Genomic DNA, 17,277 nt, shown 5'->3' with positions numbered 1-17,277 from the left:
CATATGAAGTGGTTCATCCATTCCTGAGAGTTAGGGGAAAATATGATTTGCCCATGTTAACAATATTCTTAAAATTGCTTCATTGAGAGGAATGAGCACCTTTATACTTTGGAGCATTTTGCGGGCCAGGTCACCGTGGTGTCAGGGATGTGCTTTTTGCCATTTCAATGAAAATTTGCCCAGATTTGACCATGTTATAAACCTCTGACAAGTTTCACATGCTTGGTAAAGACTTCTTAAAATTTAGCAGCTTTGTTTTCTGAAGATTCTGTCTCAGCTGAGCATGCTCCATCCTCTCACAGTTCCTAAATGCTGACTAGACTGCAGGTGCCATCCCTACAGAGTAACTGAGTATGTTCCAGGCCAAGTCTGCAGGGGCTGATCAGGACTTTCCCTGCGATTACTCTTCCCAGATACTGGAGCCTTCTGTGGTGCTAGGCACAAACTTGAAAACTGTCTCTCCTGCATTCTGAATGCTCCTTGCTGGCATCCAGATAGTGAGGAGGGGAAAGAAGAAATAGCCTGACTCAAGTGCAGAGGAGTGACAAACAGGGGTGGGAAGATGAAAAGATGTAGGGTGGGGTGATAGGGATAAGAGGTGAGGGAGGAATGTGATAGAAGCCTGGGGAGAGTTAGGAACAGGATCCAGCAGTGGGAGAAAGGGGCAGGAGAAGAGCGGGGCACAAAATGGGGGAGGATTAAAGACAAAGAGGTGGAGGAGAGATGCAAGAGCCAGGGTGGGGGAGGACACAAGTGGGAGAAGGATGGGCAGGAGCTGTGGCATCGGGGGATGGGGCAGGAGTTGTGGGGGAGAAGCTGAGAAATATATGTAGGAGCTGGGGAGCAGGGAATAAGAGCAGAATGGGACAGAGAGAGGCTGGGGTGGAGGGCAGGGGACAGGTGCAGAAGAGTCTGTAACTATTAGAGAACACTTCTCTAGAAAACCTAAAGGACTTTGTACTCAACAGTCCTTTGCTGTCTAGCAAATAGCTGTGAAACCTGCAAAGTGTGAATTTCCATCCCCGTCTAGTGGGAGGCCCACATAGAAGATAACAACCTTCTACTATTACCAGTTATTCCCTTTGCTCAAGTGGTGTCCGGTGGATCTAAAGATCCCCATCCTGCTGATGATCCATATGGGGAGGGGGGAAGGAGGGTCAATATAGTTTCACAAGATGAAACTGTTTTTTCTATATTTAAATTTTTTTTAAAGTTAGGAAATTGCATCCCAAAAACCTACATTAATTGAACATTAAAGTTGGAAAGTCAAGCACTCAGAATTAAGTAATTAGAGAATTTTTCTTAATAAGAATTAAGAAAATGCTCAAATTATGGCTGCCCTTGTAACCTTAACTCAGCCCTCTTGAACATATGCTTTATGATAGTCTTCAATTACGTGTTCAGATACCCTTTTTTCTTCTTCGAGTGATTGCTCATATGCATTCCAGTTAGGTGTGTGCGCGCCGCGTGCACGTTCGAAGAAACTTTTACCCTAGCAACACTCGGCGGGTTGGCTGGGCGCCCCCTGGAGTGGCGCCACTATAGCGCCAGATATATACCCCAGCCGACCCAGCCACCCTTCAGTTCCTTTTTACCGCCCGTGTTGGTCATTGGAACAGTGGAGTGCGGCTTAGCTGACCTCCACCTTCCCTAGCTACTCGTAGTCTCTTCTAGTTGTTATATTTGTAGTGTAGTTAACTGTTATTCTATATATATAATTCGTTAGATTTAGTTATAGTTCATAGTTATAGTTGTTAGTTAGTAGGTGTTGCGGGGTTCGGGGGGTAGCCCCTTCCCCGCACCCAGTGCCGGAGCTCATGCCTGGCTCACCGGGTTTCAAGCAGTGCTCGGCCTGTCATAGGCCGATGCCAACAGGAGATCCCCACGACTCCTGTTTGAAGTGCCTAGAGCAATCGCACTTATCGGCTAAGTGCCCAATTTGCAAGGCTTTTAAGCCGAGAACTAAAAAGGAGCGGGACATTAGGTTAAATCAGCTCCTAATGGAAGTGGCCCTGACACCGTCGCCCTCGGCACCGAGCACAAGCCAGTCGGTGAGCAGAGGCACCCCTATGGCACTGGGCGTCGCCGGTACGCCTAAGGATTCCCGGCACCGGCCACCGCCGGCACTGAAATCAACTCCGCGCCGCTCCCTCTCCCCGAGGTCGAAGACGGCAAAGGGTCAGACGGCAACACCCGCATTGCAGCCAGAGACTGCACCTAGGTCTGACCGCCCGGCACCATTACCTGCCGCGGCGCAGCCAAAACCGGTACCATCGACTCCAGCCCCACAAGGGCCGTTGAGTCCGGCACCTGAAAGCTTCCCGGCACCGGCCGTGGTAGAGCTCACTTTGCCATCTACCCCAGAGACTTTCTCCGCGGCGAGGGACTTGATCGCCATCACCGAGGTGGCACCGCCCCTACCCCCTGCACCGCCGGTGCGGGTTTTGCAGTCCATGGGCAAGCCGACCCTGACCAGACCACCGTCTGCCAGCATAGCGGACCGGCACCGCTCAAGATCGCGATCCCGCAGGTGCTCTGAGTCGAGACGTCGCTCCCGCTCTCGACGTCGTTCTCAGTCTCGGCACCGTTCCTCACCACGGCACCGGTCGGACTCACGGCACCGGTCGGACTCTCGCTCCCCAACCCGCTACTCGTGGTACCGCTCCAGTTCTCGGCACCGTCCCAGGCACCATACCTCCCGGAGCAGGTCAAGGCGTAGAGACTCGAGATCCTGGTCGACCTCCCGGCACTCCGGTCGCAGGTCCCGGTCTCGCTCTCGGTACCACTCTGTGTACCGGCACCGATCCCCACGATCGAGGGGTGCGAGATCCGTCGGGACTTTGGCTCCAGGCTTTTCTGCTCCACCATGGCCGTCCAGACAGATGTCCGTATCCTCCCAGGTGGACAGCTATTACGACCAGGACCGGGATACGGAGGTACCTACAGGAGTTTTCCAGGACTCTCAGCCGCAGGACATAGGACCTCAACAGTGGTCCTTCTGGACACCCTGGGCGTACCACCAAGCCCAGGGTGCCCCCCTAGTCCAGACCCGCTCTGCTGCCTCAGAACATCGGGCACCAGAGGCCACCATTTCCCGCCCCCCCGCGGTTGAGTCGGAAGAGCATGCGACACATCCTCCGGACTCCCCGGGGCAGCTGGAGCAGGAACCGTCCCAGGAGCAGGAGGCCGCCCGGGACCCTCTCATCCCCGGGGTATCCTCCTCCTCCTCACCGGATGAGGCTGTGGCAGGGACCTCATCATCAGGGCCCCCGCCGATAGACCTCAGGGCACATCAGGACCTCCTTCGCAGGGTGGCCCTCAATATCAACCTCCCAGTGGAGGAGGTCCCGGAAGTTGAGGACCCTGTAGTGAGCATCCTCACCACTGATGCTCCCACCCGGGTCACACTGCCATTCATTAAAACTATCCAGGCCACTGCTGACACCCTCTGGCAGTCAACAGCCTCCATTCCACCGACGGCAAAGAGAGTCGAGAGAAAGTACATGGTACCCTCTCGGGGGTATGAGTACTTGTACGTTCATCCTCCTCCCTCCTCCTTAGTTGTCCAGTCCGTCAATGAAAGGGAGCGACATGGCCAGCAAGCACCGGCCCCAAAGTCCAAAGAGGCCAGACGGATGGATCTCCTGGGTCATAAGGTGTACTCAGCGGGGGCCCTACAGCTCCGAGTGGCCAACCAACAGACTCTACTGAGCCGACACAATTATAACACTTGGGCAGAAGTGGGTAGGTTCACCGAGCTGCTACCCCCGGACTCGCACCAGGAATTTAACGCGTTCCTGGAGGAGGGAAAGAAAGTGGCCAGAACCTCTCTCCAGGCCTCCCTAGACACGGCCGACTCAGCAGCCAGAACTTTGGCCTCAGGCATCACCATGAGGCGCATCTCCTGGCTCCAGGTCTCTAACCTGCCTCCTGAGCTGCAGTACACCATCCAAGACCTACCCTTTGATGGCAAGGGTTTGTTCTCGGAAAAGACTGATCCCAGGCTGCAGAGCCTGAAGGATAATAGAGTCATCATGCGCTCGTTGGGAATGCATACCCCCGTAACCCAGCGTAGACCCTTCAGGCCCCAAGCACACTGCCCGTACTTTACACCTCGGCAGAGGCAGCACCTCAGTAGAAGGCGTGGGCGAGGTGGCCGCAGACACCAGTCCGGTCCCCAAGGGGGCCAAAACTATGGGCCCTCTAAGGCACCACCGGGCCCTAAGTCCAACTTTTGAAGGTGCGCCCGGGGACGGCGTACCAGTCTCAGGACAGGATCCTTTCCCTCCCTTCTCCAACCATCTCTCCTACTTCCTCCCGGCGTGGTCCCAATTGACATCGGATCTTTGGGTTCTGCGCACAGTGAAGCAAGGATACCACCTCCAATTTGCTTCATCACCGCCCTCCCGCCCCCCATCCCGGTCCCTCTTCAGGGACCCCTCTCACGAGCAAGTCCTCCTACAGGAGGTCCAATCTCTCCTTGCTGCGGGAGCTATAGAGGAGGTACCTTTAGACGAGAGGGGAAAGGGGGTTTACTCTCGCTATTTTCTGATTCCCAAGTCCAAGGGAGGCCTCAAACCTATCCTAGACCTGCGCGGACTCAACAAATGGATGCTCAAGTTGAAGTTCCGCATGGTCTCCCTGGGAACGATTATCCCATCCCTGGATCCTGAAGACTGGTATGCCGCCCTCGACATGAAGGATGCGTACTTCCACATTACCATCTTTCCACCGCACAGGAAGTACCTTCGCTTTATGGTCAATCACCAGCACTTCCAATTCACAGTCCTCCCTTCGGCCTCTCCACGGCCCCGAGGGTGTTCAAGAAGTGCATGGCCGTCGTCGCCGCCCACCTCCGCCGGCAACAGATACATGTGTTCCCGTGTCTGGACGACCGGCTCATCAAGGGAACCTCTCAATCTCAGGTCCGACAGCATGTGGGTATAATCACGGACCTATTCTCCCAGTTGGGCCTACTCCTCAACACCGAGAAATCCACCCTGGCCCCCACACAAAGGCTGGACTTCATAGGGGCAACGCTGGACTCCACTCAAGCCAGGGCCTACTTCCCTCAGCCCCACTTCCAAGCGATCGTATCGATCATACGAGGTTTACAGGCCTCTCCAATCACCTCGGCTCGCACCTGCCTCGGCCTCCTGGTGCATATGGCCGCATGTACTTATGTGACCAAGTATGCCAGACTCCGCATGAGACCCTTTCAAACGTGGCTCCATTCCGTCTTCCGCCTGGGCAGGGACCCTATAGACGTCCTGGTGACAGTTCCCCCCAGCCCCCTCCGCTCCCTCGGTTGGTGGCTAACTCCATCGCTAGTATGCACAGGGATGCCATTCCATCCACAGCCGCCGTCGATGACCTTAATGACGGATGTGTCATCCCTCGGTTGGGGGGCCCATCTAGGTCACCTACGTACCGAGGGCCTTTGGTCGTCCCAGGAGCTGACACTCCACATAAACGTCCAGGAGCTGAGAGCAGTCCGCCTTGCGTGCCAGGCGTTCCAGCAACATCTTCACGGCTGTTGTGTTTTGGTATTCACGGACAACACAACGGCCATGTACTACATCAACAAACAGAGGGGAACCCGCTCGTCTCCCCTGTGTCAAGAGGCCATTCGACTCTGGGACTTCTGTATAGCCCAGTCGATAGATCTAGTGGCGTCCTTTCTTCCGGGGGTCCGGAACGCCCTGGCGGATCGGCTCAGCTGGTCCTTCCTATGTCACGAGTGGTCGATAAGACCGGACGTCATCCATTCGATCTTCTGGAGGTGGGGATTTCCTCTCATAGACCTGTTTGCCTCCCGCTTCAACAGGAAGTGCCAGGAGTTCTGCTCTTTTCACGGTCTCTCTCCGGGGTCGATCACAGACACATTCCTCCTGTCGTGGAGGCACCACCTGCTGTATGCCTTCCCTCCGTTTCCCCTGGTGCACAAGGTCCTGTTAAAGCTCCACAGGGACAAAGCACATCTGATCCTGATAGCGCCTGCGTGGCCCGACAGCACTGCTACACCACCCTGCTAGATCTGTCCATGGACACCCCAGTTCCCCTCCCTCTCCTCCCATACCTGATCACGCAAGATCACGGCAGGCTTCGTCACCCAGATCTGCGAGCCCTCCACCTCACGGTGTGGCTCCTGCATGGCTAAACACAGCGGAGTTGCGCTGTTCCGCTCCGGTTCAGCATATTCTCCTCAGCAGCAGGAAGCCTTCCACCCGCTCCACGTATTTGGCGAAGTGGAAACGCTTCTCTTGCCGGTGCGCAACTCAGGGCTTTACTCCTTTGGAGGCCTCAATTCCCACGGTCCTAGCCTACCTCTGGTACCTTAAGCAACAGGGCCTGGCGACATCCTCTGTGAAGGTGCACTTAGTGGCTATATCCACTTTCCGGCCAGGTGAAGGTGGCCACTCCGTGTTCTCCCACCCCTTGGTCTCTCGGTTCATTAAGGGCCTAGAGCTTCTCTATCCCCCCGTAGATCACCTTGCCCCTACTTGGGATCTCAGTTTGGTCCTAAACAGACTAATGCACCCGCCCTTTGAGCCGCTAGCGACTTGCTCACTCCTGTACCTATCATGGAAAACAGTCTTCCTGGTGGCCATTACATCGGCCAGGCGGGTCTCTGAGCTGAGAGCACTCACGGTGGACCCGCCCAACACTGTTTTCCATAAAGACAAGGTACAACTGCGCCCTCATCTGGCGTTCCTCCCTAAGGTTGTGTCTGCCTTCCATGCCAACCAGGACATCTTCCTCCCGGTCTTCTTTCCAAAGCCCCGCTCTTCTCGGTGGGAGCAGCAGCTACACTCCTTAGATGTATGCAGGGCACTCGCTTTCTATATTGAGTGAACGAATCCGTTCCGAAAGTCTCCCCAACTGTTCGTGGCAGTCGCGGAATGGATGAAAGGTCTGCCAGTCTCCTCCCAGAGAATCTCCTCCTGGGTGACTGCATGCATCCGCACATGCTATGACCTAGCTCACGTCCCTTCGGGCCACCTCACAGCGCACTCTACTAGAGCTCAAGCGTCATCAGCCGCCTTCCTGGTGCACGTACCTATCCAGGAGATATGCCGTGCAGCGACCTGGTCATCGGTCCACACCTTCACCTCGCACTACGCGCTGGTGCAGCAATCTAGAGATGATGCAGCCTTTGGCGCAACGGTTCTGCATACTGCCACATCTCACTCCGACCCCTCCGCCTAGGTAAGGCTTGCGAATCACCTGACTGGAATGGATATGAGCAATCACTTGAAGAAGAAAAAACGGTTACTCACCTTTGTAACTGTTGTTCTTCGAGATGTGTTGCTCATATCCATTCCAAACCCACCCTCCTTCCCCACTGTCGGAGTAGCTGGCAAGAAGGAACTGAAGGGTGGCTGGGTCTGCTGGGGTATATATCCGGCGCCATAGCGGCGCCACTCCAGGGGGCGCCCAGCTGACCTGCCGAGTGTTGCTAGGGTAAAAGTTTCTCCGACGAATGTGCACGTGGTGTGCACACACCTAACTGGAATGGATATGAGCAACACATCTCGAAGAACAGTTACAAAGGTGAGTAACTGTTTTTTTTTCTACAGGACCACTCCCTCATTCAGTGCCCAGGACAGTTTGTATTCTGGGAACAAATCAGACTTGTGTAGTGAAGGAGGCTGTACAGCCAAAGCCTCATTTGTTGCAGAAATTGGAAGGTGTGTTCTGAATGAACAAAGGGATTGTAGGAAGAAAAAGGACAGACTAGTGGCTAAAGCAGTTGAATGGCACCCTGGAGAACAGAGTTCCTGTGCAGGGCCGGCGCTTCCATTTAGGCGATGTAGGCGGTCACCTAGGACACCAGGATTTGGGGGGTGGGGGGGATGGCATTTTGCCACCCTCGGCGGCAATTCGGTGGCGGGGGATCTTTCCGCGCTCCGGGTCTTCGGCGGCAATTCTACGGCGGGTCCTTCACTCGCTCCAGGACCCGCCGCTGAAGTGCCGCGAAGACTGGGAGCGCAGAAGGACCCCCCCGCCGCAGAATTGCCGCCGACTGGGAGTGCGGGAAGGACCCCCCCCAGGCAGGGCCGGCTGTGACCGGGAACGCGGGAGGGCGGCAGGTGGCTTTGGTGGACCTCCTGCAGGCATGCCTGCAGAGGGTCTGCTGGTCCTGCGGCTCCGGTGGAGCATCCGCAGGAACGCCTGCAGCACGTCCACTGGAGCCGCGGGACCGGTGAGCGGCAGAGCGCCCCCCGCAGCGTGCCGCCGTACTTGGGGTGGCGAAATGGCTAGAGCTGGCCCTGCGCCTAGAGTGCCAAAAACCCTGGTGTCGCTCAGAAAAATCACTTAAACTAAAATTTTCACAGGTGTGGTTGCTGATTGCGTATTCTTCATTTTCTGGGTGTCTGACTTGAAACACTGGGGTCTGATCTGTGGAAGCGTTGAGCTCTCACAACTGTATCAGAGGGCAATGGATGCTAGGAAATGCTACATACACTGAAACATAAGACCCTAATTATCTCAAATAGGGTATTTCAAATTAGTTGACAAGTTTGGCTTTAATTCTATGGCTCCATTTCCATGTATGAAATGGAGATAATAATACCACCTTACCTTATATGGGTGTTGTGAAGATAAATTCATTAATGTTGTAAAACACTAAGATGACAGCACCACAGAAAAGCCTAGAAGGAAACTAATAATTCTGTATTCAATGCAGGGTTTGGATAGTGTGCAGTGAATAATGCATGTGGCCACACACTGAATGATGAGGATTTTTTTTTTAAATGGACAATACCATCCATCCTGTGCACTGAATGAGTCAGAGATCCTGTGGAAAAAGTAGTATGTGATCATGTAAATTAAAGCCTTTGGCGTATGCCAATGCACAAGGGGGTCAAATTAAGTTTGCGTAGGCAGCCTTATTTCTGTCTTTTTCTGACTATGAAGTGCTTGATTTTGCAACCTTAACAGTTTTTAATGTAGGTTTTTGGATGTCATAAATGTTACATGTATGTGATAAGACAGTGTGTTAGTGCTCGTTTAATAATATTGTCTTGAAATTATTATTAGAAATGCATTGAATACATGTGATAAGAAAATGAACATCAAACACAAGGATGAAAACTTAGGTATCAGAACAGATGAATCACAAATGTATATTTTTATACAAACTGCTTGGGAGGGATTAAACTGCTATATAAACTATATAATTAAAGAATCTACATATGCTAAATGATGTACTTCTTAAGGACAGAGTGAATTGTTGGCACGAAAATACAATTGTCTCCTTTTTTACATCCATCCATCCTGAGATCCCTTCCAACTCTGATATTCTATGATATTCTATGATCCATCCAGTACATTGACCTGGGTTGTAAATGAGAAGAGAATTTTGCCCTAAATGAAGACATAAGGGACCACACTTATCCCTGGTGTAACTCTATAGACATCAGTGGAGTTATAACATTAATTATTTTGGCCCATTGTGTCTTATTTTGTTCCTTATGATGCTTTCTTTGTCAAGATGAATGTCTATTGCTACAATTACAATAAATCTGGTATTTAGCAAACTTGTATTTGCCACTCAGTGTTTGAAGGATTAGGTAACCTTTCACATCAGAAAGTTGAGGTACTGGTAATAATTTAGAAACATACATTAAGTTAGATTCCAGTAAGTAATTCAGAAAATTATGAATACAGTTCCCACAGGAAGCAACAGCATACCACAGGTACAGATGTAAGATTTCCATCTGAGTCTGTAATCGCTCACTCCAAAGAGGAATTTCCTCTAATCCATGAACTGTATTACTTGTTACTGAATATATGTATGTACTGGCATCAAGGAACTGCTTTTTAACCCTTGAATGCAGACACATTAAACAGGATTCCTACCTTGCTCCAGTGCAGACAATGCATGGGCATTTTCCTCAAAAATCATAAAGACAGACACAGGTTTTCCTGTTCAGTTCCACATTTACAGTCTGAAATACCTGCTTACATCATTGTCAAAGGATAACATAAATGAAAGTCACACTGGCATAAAAAGTTTAGAAGATTTCCACACCTTCTATCACACCTTCCATCAAAGATCTTAAAGCACTTTACAAACACTGAATTTAGCTTCACAGCGCTTCTGTTAGAAAAGGAGGTTTTGTTCCCCCCATTTTGCAGAGGGAAAATGTGCAGAGTAGCAGCCACATTTCAAAAAGTGGATACTAATATTGAGTACCTCCAGTTTGAGATAGATGGCATCTCAAATTGAGCATCTAAAAAAGGCACCCACAATCATTGCTCACTTCTGCAAATTTTGGCTTTAGAGGCTCTCTCAAGTTCACATAAGAGGTCTGTAACAGAGGTAGGAATGGAACCCACATCTTCTGACTTTCAGAACTTTGTCTTAAATCCTGACCACATTGCCTTGTTAGCTAATAGTCCATTTAAAAGCACTAGTTGTAAAAATATAAGAATTCTGTTTTGAGAATCTAAACTATTTCCAGTGGGTACTGTATTCTATACAGAATGGCCTTTGTTTTCCCCCATAGTTCATGAATGTGCATGCTGGTATAGTCCTCAGGAATGCTAACATTTTGCTGTTAGAAATACTGTAATCACCATATTCTTATCACATCACCAGATGTTTGTTTTTATGGTTAGTTATTGCCTGCACAGCTTGTCATGCTCTAACAATGATTTCACTCTTTCACATTGTTCATTGTGAAATGCATGAAATGTGTCTGGAGCATTGTGGGTCAGATTCACTGGAGCACATTGTTTTCATTTAAGAAGTAGAAGTTTGAGCATTGGCAGAGACTTTATATCCTTCATTCAAACCTTCTTCTTATGTTTACAAATACGTCTCCCCCCCAAAATGCAATCCCCCTTGCCCAGCCTTACATCAGATGTAAAGTAGCGGTCAAAAATATTTGCCCCCTACACCCCACCAAGATATTTCCAGAACTGGTTTATCCAATGTGTTCTGGCTGTATATTTATATATTTCTTAGCATTAAGGTACATTTAATATACTGACTATGTTGAAACAGTTTTCAGGTGGAAGCAGCAGAATATTAGTCTGGGCCATCGATGTACTTTATTTTTTTTAAACATATTGGTTTCTCAGTCAGATTAAGTCTTCCATCCATGAATTAGTTTATGGCAAGGAAGAATACTAGGAAGGATAGCGTATCCAGGTCTTTTTTTACATCTCTGATATGTCTAACAACAGATGGCAGTAGAATGGAAATTCTGTCCTCAATGCTTTGCCACTTTATTCTTCTGCTATGCAGTTTTCCTTCTGGAAATATTTTTGGTTCAGATTCTAGGATGAAAATGCATATATATTTTTTTCAAAGTATTGCTGAATATACAATCCCAAAAGTCATTGGGACAGATCCTCAGCTGAGTAAATTGTCATAGTTCCATTGATATCAATAGAGCTATACCAATTTACATCAGCTGAGGATCTGTCCAACTTTGTATTAATTATATTCAGAGATATCTATCTCAGCAGTTCCCACTCAGAGGTCCCTGTGTACAGCATGGAGGAGAAGATGAAAACTTCATTGACTTTAAATTTTTAGCCTCTGAGGCACCTATTGGGAGGTGTTTTTTCACCTGGCTAAATCAAATGAGTCAGCAAATTCCCTATATGTTCATATAACATCTATCTAAGCTCTCTTGAACACAACTAAGGTAGACCGATTTCTCTGCCACTAGTCTTCTGGTTCATGATTCATTTATTCTTCAGGTGCCAAATTGAGCCCTGGAGTAAGAAGGCAAATATTCCATTAGACAAGGGGAAACGTGTCCATTTATACCAAGGTCTGAATTTATCCCCAACAGCAGGATTCCACTAAGACAGGTATCTCTGGAGAAAAGAAAACAAGGTATCTATAATTCTTATCCTCTGAAGCTATACTTCCAAATGGATTGCTCATCACCCACACTTCTCCCTTCACATTTTTTGTATATTTTCCTTATGTATTTTACTGGGCCTCTTTGGGGGTAGGAGGGTGTTACCGTCTCCAAGTTTTTAAAGGAACTAATATTGGAACATGATGGTGCCTCCAAAAGTACCTGACCAAATGGTCTATGAGGTACTGCAGCTGCCTCCAAAGCTTAAAAGCTATGGGAACTCTTCAGTCTCCCTCCCCCGCCGTCTTGCGCTGGACCCAAGTCTGGCAATTTGCATAGATACATATCTTCAGAGAACAATATTTACAGATAAGTAGCTTTCTTTTCAAGAGCTGAGTGACTTCCTTGAGTACCCTAAACACACATTGTATTCAGAAGGAGTGCTTGGGTGCACAAGTAATACAGGATCAAGTTTACAGAAGGATTTATCTCCACTAATATAATTTTAATATTTGCTCATTTAAGCAGAGGAAGAAAAACGGTTTCCTACAGAAAACATTTTTAGTTTATAAAAAGTGATCCAGAACCCTTTGATATTTCATTAGTTTTTAATGTTCTTTAGGAGCCCTCCATTTAATGTATAATGGCTATAGGTAGGCTATATTATACCAAATTGTATAAACCAAACTTTGCTGATCTAGGCTGGGATTTTCAAAGGACCCTATGGGAAATTCAGTGGGAGTTGGAAGCTCCTTTAGAAACGCTACATCTTGAGTCTTAATCCTGAATTCTTTATTCAGGCAAAAATATCTTGGAAGCCAATGACAGTTTTGCCTAAAAGAGGCATTCAGGACTAACATGCTATTGACAGCCATTAGTAAGCTGCGATCTGTTTATTACTGAAACCCTTAAAATAGCCTTTATTATAAATATTTTCTATCTTCATTTTGCTTTCGCAGTCCTCCACAAGCAGCCCAGAGAAGTGTGTCTTTGTTTGCTGGAACTTGGAAGGATTGCAGCCAGGTAGGTGAAAATATTTCGAGAATTAAAAAATATTTATATTTTGATAGCAGTGGCTACTGAGAGACTTACTAACTCAGGGCATCTTCATGTTAACATTTACACTGGCCAGAGTCAAGGCAAACACCACTGATAGTTACACAAGAACATTGTGGGCAGTTGTTCAAACAATATTATCAAATCTCCCTTAATACAGCAATACGATTTTTCTGCTGTCTTCATATTGCAAGAGGGAAACTGATATGAAAAGAAGTTTAAAATTAGAACAGGATTTTTCTAAATAAAGTTGTTAAATTCTTACTCCTTATAATCATGTCTCTGTAACTAATCAAAACTATTTTCTCCCTAAATATTCTATATTAGAATCTAATCCTGATCCCACTGAGGTCAATGAAAGTTTTCCCATTGACCTCAGTGGTAGTAGAATCTGTCTTCAGATAACCTAGATCTGATTTTATTTACTCTGGCTGTAACCTCATTGACTTCAGTGGAGTTACTCCTGATTTGCACAAGTCTAAGATAAGAATCATGCTCAGAGATTGAATCTCTGCTACTAAGACAACTATTGCTCTTGCTAGATTCTGTCTATGCTTTATTCGTAGAGGTCAGATTGTGATATCCTTACATAGTCACAGTGAACTTGTAGTCCCTTACATGAAATCAAAGTGGCTACTTATGGAGTAAGGTATTTTCAATGTTAGTAAGAATGTCACAAGCTAGTCACGGGGCGTTATAACTCAACAAGGTATCATTCTTTGTTTTTAAGCAAAAAATTGCTTTAAATTAATTCACGTCTTGAAAAGCAACTTCACTAAATTGTTCCCTCACACCCATGTAGCCCCATTCCAATGGGGATTGCATGGGAACGAATGTAGAATTTTGCCAGATGCATTTGACTTCTTTAACTTAAGTTTGTATATCCTGGCTTTTCCCATTTGTACTCTTTCATAGCAGTGTATCCCTTAGATGTAAAAACAAATTCCAAGCCATATCGTGCTATCACTTATTAAGCACAACTTTGCATTTTAAAAAAAACAAACAAACCATGCTGTTTATTTTGGTTTATAAAAGATACTCTTCATTTCATCATCCCATGCAGTCAATGGGAATTTAATGTTAAAAAAAAATGTATCAAGATATGGTGTAAAGAAAGTCTCTCTCGGGGGCACAGCCCTAGCTGGGCTGGGGCTCCTCAGCATGCCCAGTTGTCACCATCGATTGGCCTAGTACAGGCCACAGTCTCCTAATCCTTGCAGTGGACCTCACCTTGTGGACCTGTTTACTTTGTTTCGAGGTAGGGGGAAAACAAAAGTTCAGATTCAACACAAAATAAGGCCTCTCCTGAGATCAATAAAAAAGCAAAAATGTTCGTGGCACCACCTTACTTCAGGGGTACTTACTTTGTTGGAGTCCTTACAGCTAGATAGCCAAGTCAGTCTTTCCCTATCAGGGTTGCCCCAGGGGTCTCTGGACTCCTCACAGAGCTGTGGGAGTTTCTTGCATGATGGTTACTTCTGCTACACAGGAGCGACTCCAGCCACATCTTTCTCAGGGCTTCCTCCCTTGCTGATTGCAGCTCCCTCCTTTTTAAAGCCCTGCTCCCTACCATGCATGATTGCCAGGGCTGGAAAGGTGGGGCTACCTTAGCACACAAAGCCTTCCAAGCCCCTTTCCTTTCACATATGGCTCATATTTTAGCCAACCTGGGAGCAGAGTAACAGGCAACACCTTCTTCCCATTTTAACTTGTTCCTTCCCCCTCACCCTAAAAAAAAAAAAAAAATCCTATCCTAATATGGGATTTGAAAATTCTCTACCACCTAGTAAATTTTCAAGATGCACAGGAAATGCTGGAAGGGGTAACATAACAGGGTTATGTCATTTAAATGACAAGTGTCTAGTGGCGTTCTTGCTTTAAGTGTGCTAAAATCTGAGCTACGTGGGAGACAAGAGTGATTTGAATAGACTCTGTGTTTTGCATGTTGGCTGGATTTAACAAAGAAAAAAGCATTTTAATAAACTGATCTCTGCTATAGGTATTGCTTTAAATTACCCATGAGGAACAATAAGATGTTAAACAGACATCTTTCTTGCTTTTTAAAGCCCGGCTCACCCTGAAGATTGAACTAACTGAACCAACAGTCTGTGGGGCCCACTTTTCAGAACAGGAATCTCAGTGATATGACATTAAAATGGAGCTTCTACAGAGCCCTAAGGAATTTGGAAAGGAAGAGACACTGAGCAGTTCTAAATACATTTTTCTTCCTCCTCCAAAAGTACAAGGAGGTGTTTGGAGAGAGCATCCATTCACTATGAAAAGTCACCTATGAAATCCTCAAAAACTATTTTCTCAGATTTCAGTGTGTAGGGCCTGATTAAACTCCTAGTCAAGCCACTGACTAGTGGGTCTTTCAACTGATTTGAATGGGAGTTGGTTCAGGCCTTTACTGAGTGATAGATAGTACAGATGGTTTTTTTGTAGGGGAAACCAAAACCTTCCCCTCACCCTATTAAACTGGCATTGTTTCTAGAAACAAACCTTTTAAGGGTCTGTAAAGACTGGAGACTTTTTTCAACTGTAACTGGAATGTAGAGGAAATAGAGAGAAAAAAAATCTGATTTCATTTAAACAGGTGTAAATTTAGAGTAATTATTGACATCAATGGAATTACTCCAGACCATAATTGACCTCTGCATTTGTCTGAGGGAGTTTCTCAGGAGATTTTCAGATTACTTATTTTGCTGATCAAGGGTCTGATTCCCCTTTTGTTTACATCACTGTAACTCCATTGACTTCAGTGGAGCTACACTACTTTATATCTGCATTACTGAGAAGAGAAGCAGGCCCTAATTGGGGGAGATAGCCATTAAACTGCCTGACTTTTTTGGTTTCTTATGAAAACAGAACCCAAACATTGGGCCATGTTATGTCTTGGTAGCCTACAATGAAGGCAGAGCAAAGTCAGCCATTTCCAGACAAGAGGTAGGCACAATCTGTCCTCTTTTGGTTGGAAGTCAGTATCAGGTACATGTCACTGTGTAGATGCTACCAGTTACTTGCCATACATTATGGAAGCCTTCATTATTAGGAAACCATCTAAATAATTTTCAGCATGTTTTCATTAGATTTGTGCCCAACTTCTGTAACAGTTCAGAGAGCTGGACTGATACTGTATGCCCACTCAGCAGAGAGATGGAGCAGCCTGACTTGATTGAGCTTTGTCACCATTTGTACAGAACACATCATCTAGCAAAGAGAGAAACTATTGCAAGTTACTGGAGCATTCACTTAAATGACTGAATGTGAAATTTCAAAAATGGTAAAATTTTTGAAGAAATCATCTAAATAAATAATAAAATAACACCCTCTGACAGTGGGTTGGCCTTTCATTAGTGAAGAGTTTATTTGTATTTCAGGCTCTTTACAGACCTTCAGGGACTGAGCCTGCGATGTATCCCCACTGCTTCCTGACTGTATCTTGATCTCACCTACCGTACACCCCACATTGGGAACATGGCAGACTGTATATGCTATGTGCCGTTCAATACCAAACTACTAGCATCCCCCTATACTCTGCATGCTACCCCCGATGATCAATAACTGACTTTTCAAACTCTCTGTATCGTTTATTTTTAAACATTTTCTAATAAACTTTTTAATCTGTGGTTCCAATCTTGCGGTCCTTGCTTATGTGAGTAGTTCCAGTTGAAGTACACTCATGAGAGTAAGAACTGCAACATTAGGGACAGTGTTAGACAGAGGGTCAGCCCATTATCAGAAACTAAAATCTTGTTCTGCATGTAAACAATTGTTAATCAGCTACTGGCCCCAATCAATAACTTTCCTGATTTTTCTCTTTTGTCCTTGTGATGGAAATTAAAGCAGGAAATGTGAGTAGAGTGCATAAGACTCAGAGACTTTTCATTCAATTAACACAACGAGCCAAATTCTGTACTGACTGATCCCACATTAGTGGATTGATAGTCCTTGTGAAAGATGGATGAATCCTATGGGGGTAAAATGCAGTACTGACTTAAGCTATCCAGTTCCATTGCAATCAATGGGGTTGTGCAGGTCTGATCCATTTTCACACTCTTGTAAAGTAGGAGTAGCTCCAGTGAAATAGTTGGAATTACACTAAGGTAAAATTGACATAAAAGAGAACAAAATCAATCTCTCTACATGTGTAAATATGCCTTAAAGAATAATTACATTCTGAAAAGCAAATTAGGTGCAAATATATCTGTGTGCTGCTTTTTTGGTGGTATGACATGCAATAGCTAAACTGTCTGTTCTACAAAAAGAACTGGAATTCTTACGTGGCTGTAAAAGTTTTTTTTTTTTTTTTGGGTAAATCAGCCCCCAGATGTCTTTTGTTTGAAAATTATAGTCTGTTGAGAAGTTATATCTTTCTGGTATTGTACTTAAT

At 46.5% G+C, this 17,277-nt stretch overlaps 1 protein-coding gene across 8 annotated transcripts in view; it reads left to right on the top strand.

Annotated features, from left to right (window-relative positions):
* The window catches only part of GAS2 (growth arrest specific 2), a 142,857-nt gene that overhangs the window by 68,483 nt on the left and 57,097 nt on the right, over nucleotides 1-17,277 (top strand). For all 8 annotated transcript variants that reach the window (XM_050955473.1, XM_050955470.1, XM_050955468.1 and 5 more), the window contains one exon: nucleotides 12,788-12,851. In XM_050955473.1, the coding sequence (XP_050811430.1) occupies nucleotides 12,788-12,851 (64 nt within the window). The remainder of the gene's footprint in view (nucleotides 1-12,787; nucleotides 12,852-17,277) is intronic.

The sequence above is a fragment of the Gopherus flavomarginatus genome, chromosome 5 (genome assembly GCF_025201925.1).
Source record: "Gopherus flavomarginatus isolate rGopFla2 chromosome 5, rGopFla2.mat.asm, whole genome shotgun sequence".
In the NCBI taxonomy this organism is placed as follows: domain Eukaryota; kingdom Metazoa; phylum Chordata; order Testudines; family Testudinidae; genus Gopherus; species Gopherus flavomarginatus.
Note: the sequence above shows the minus strand (reverse complement) of the source record. Positions and strands in the feature narration are given on the sequence as shown.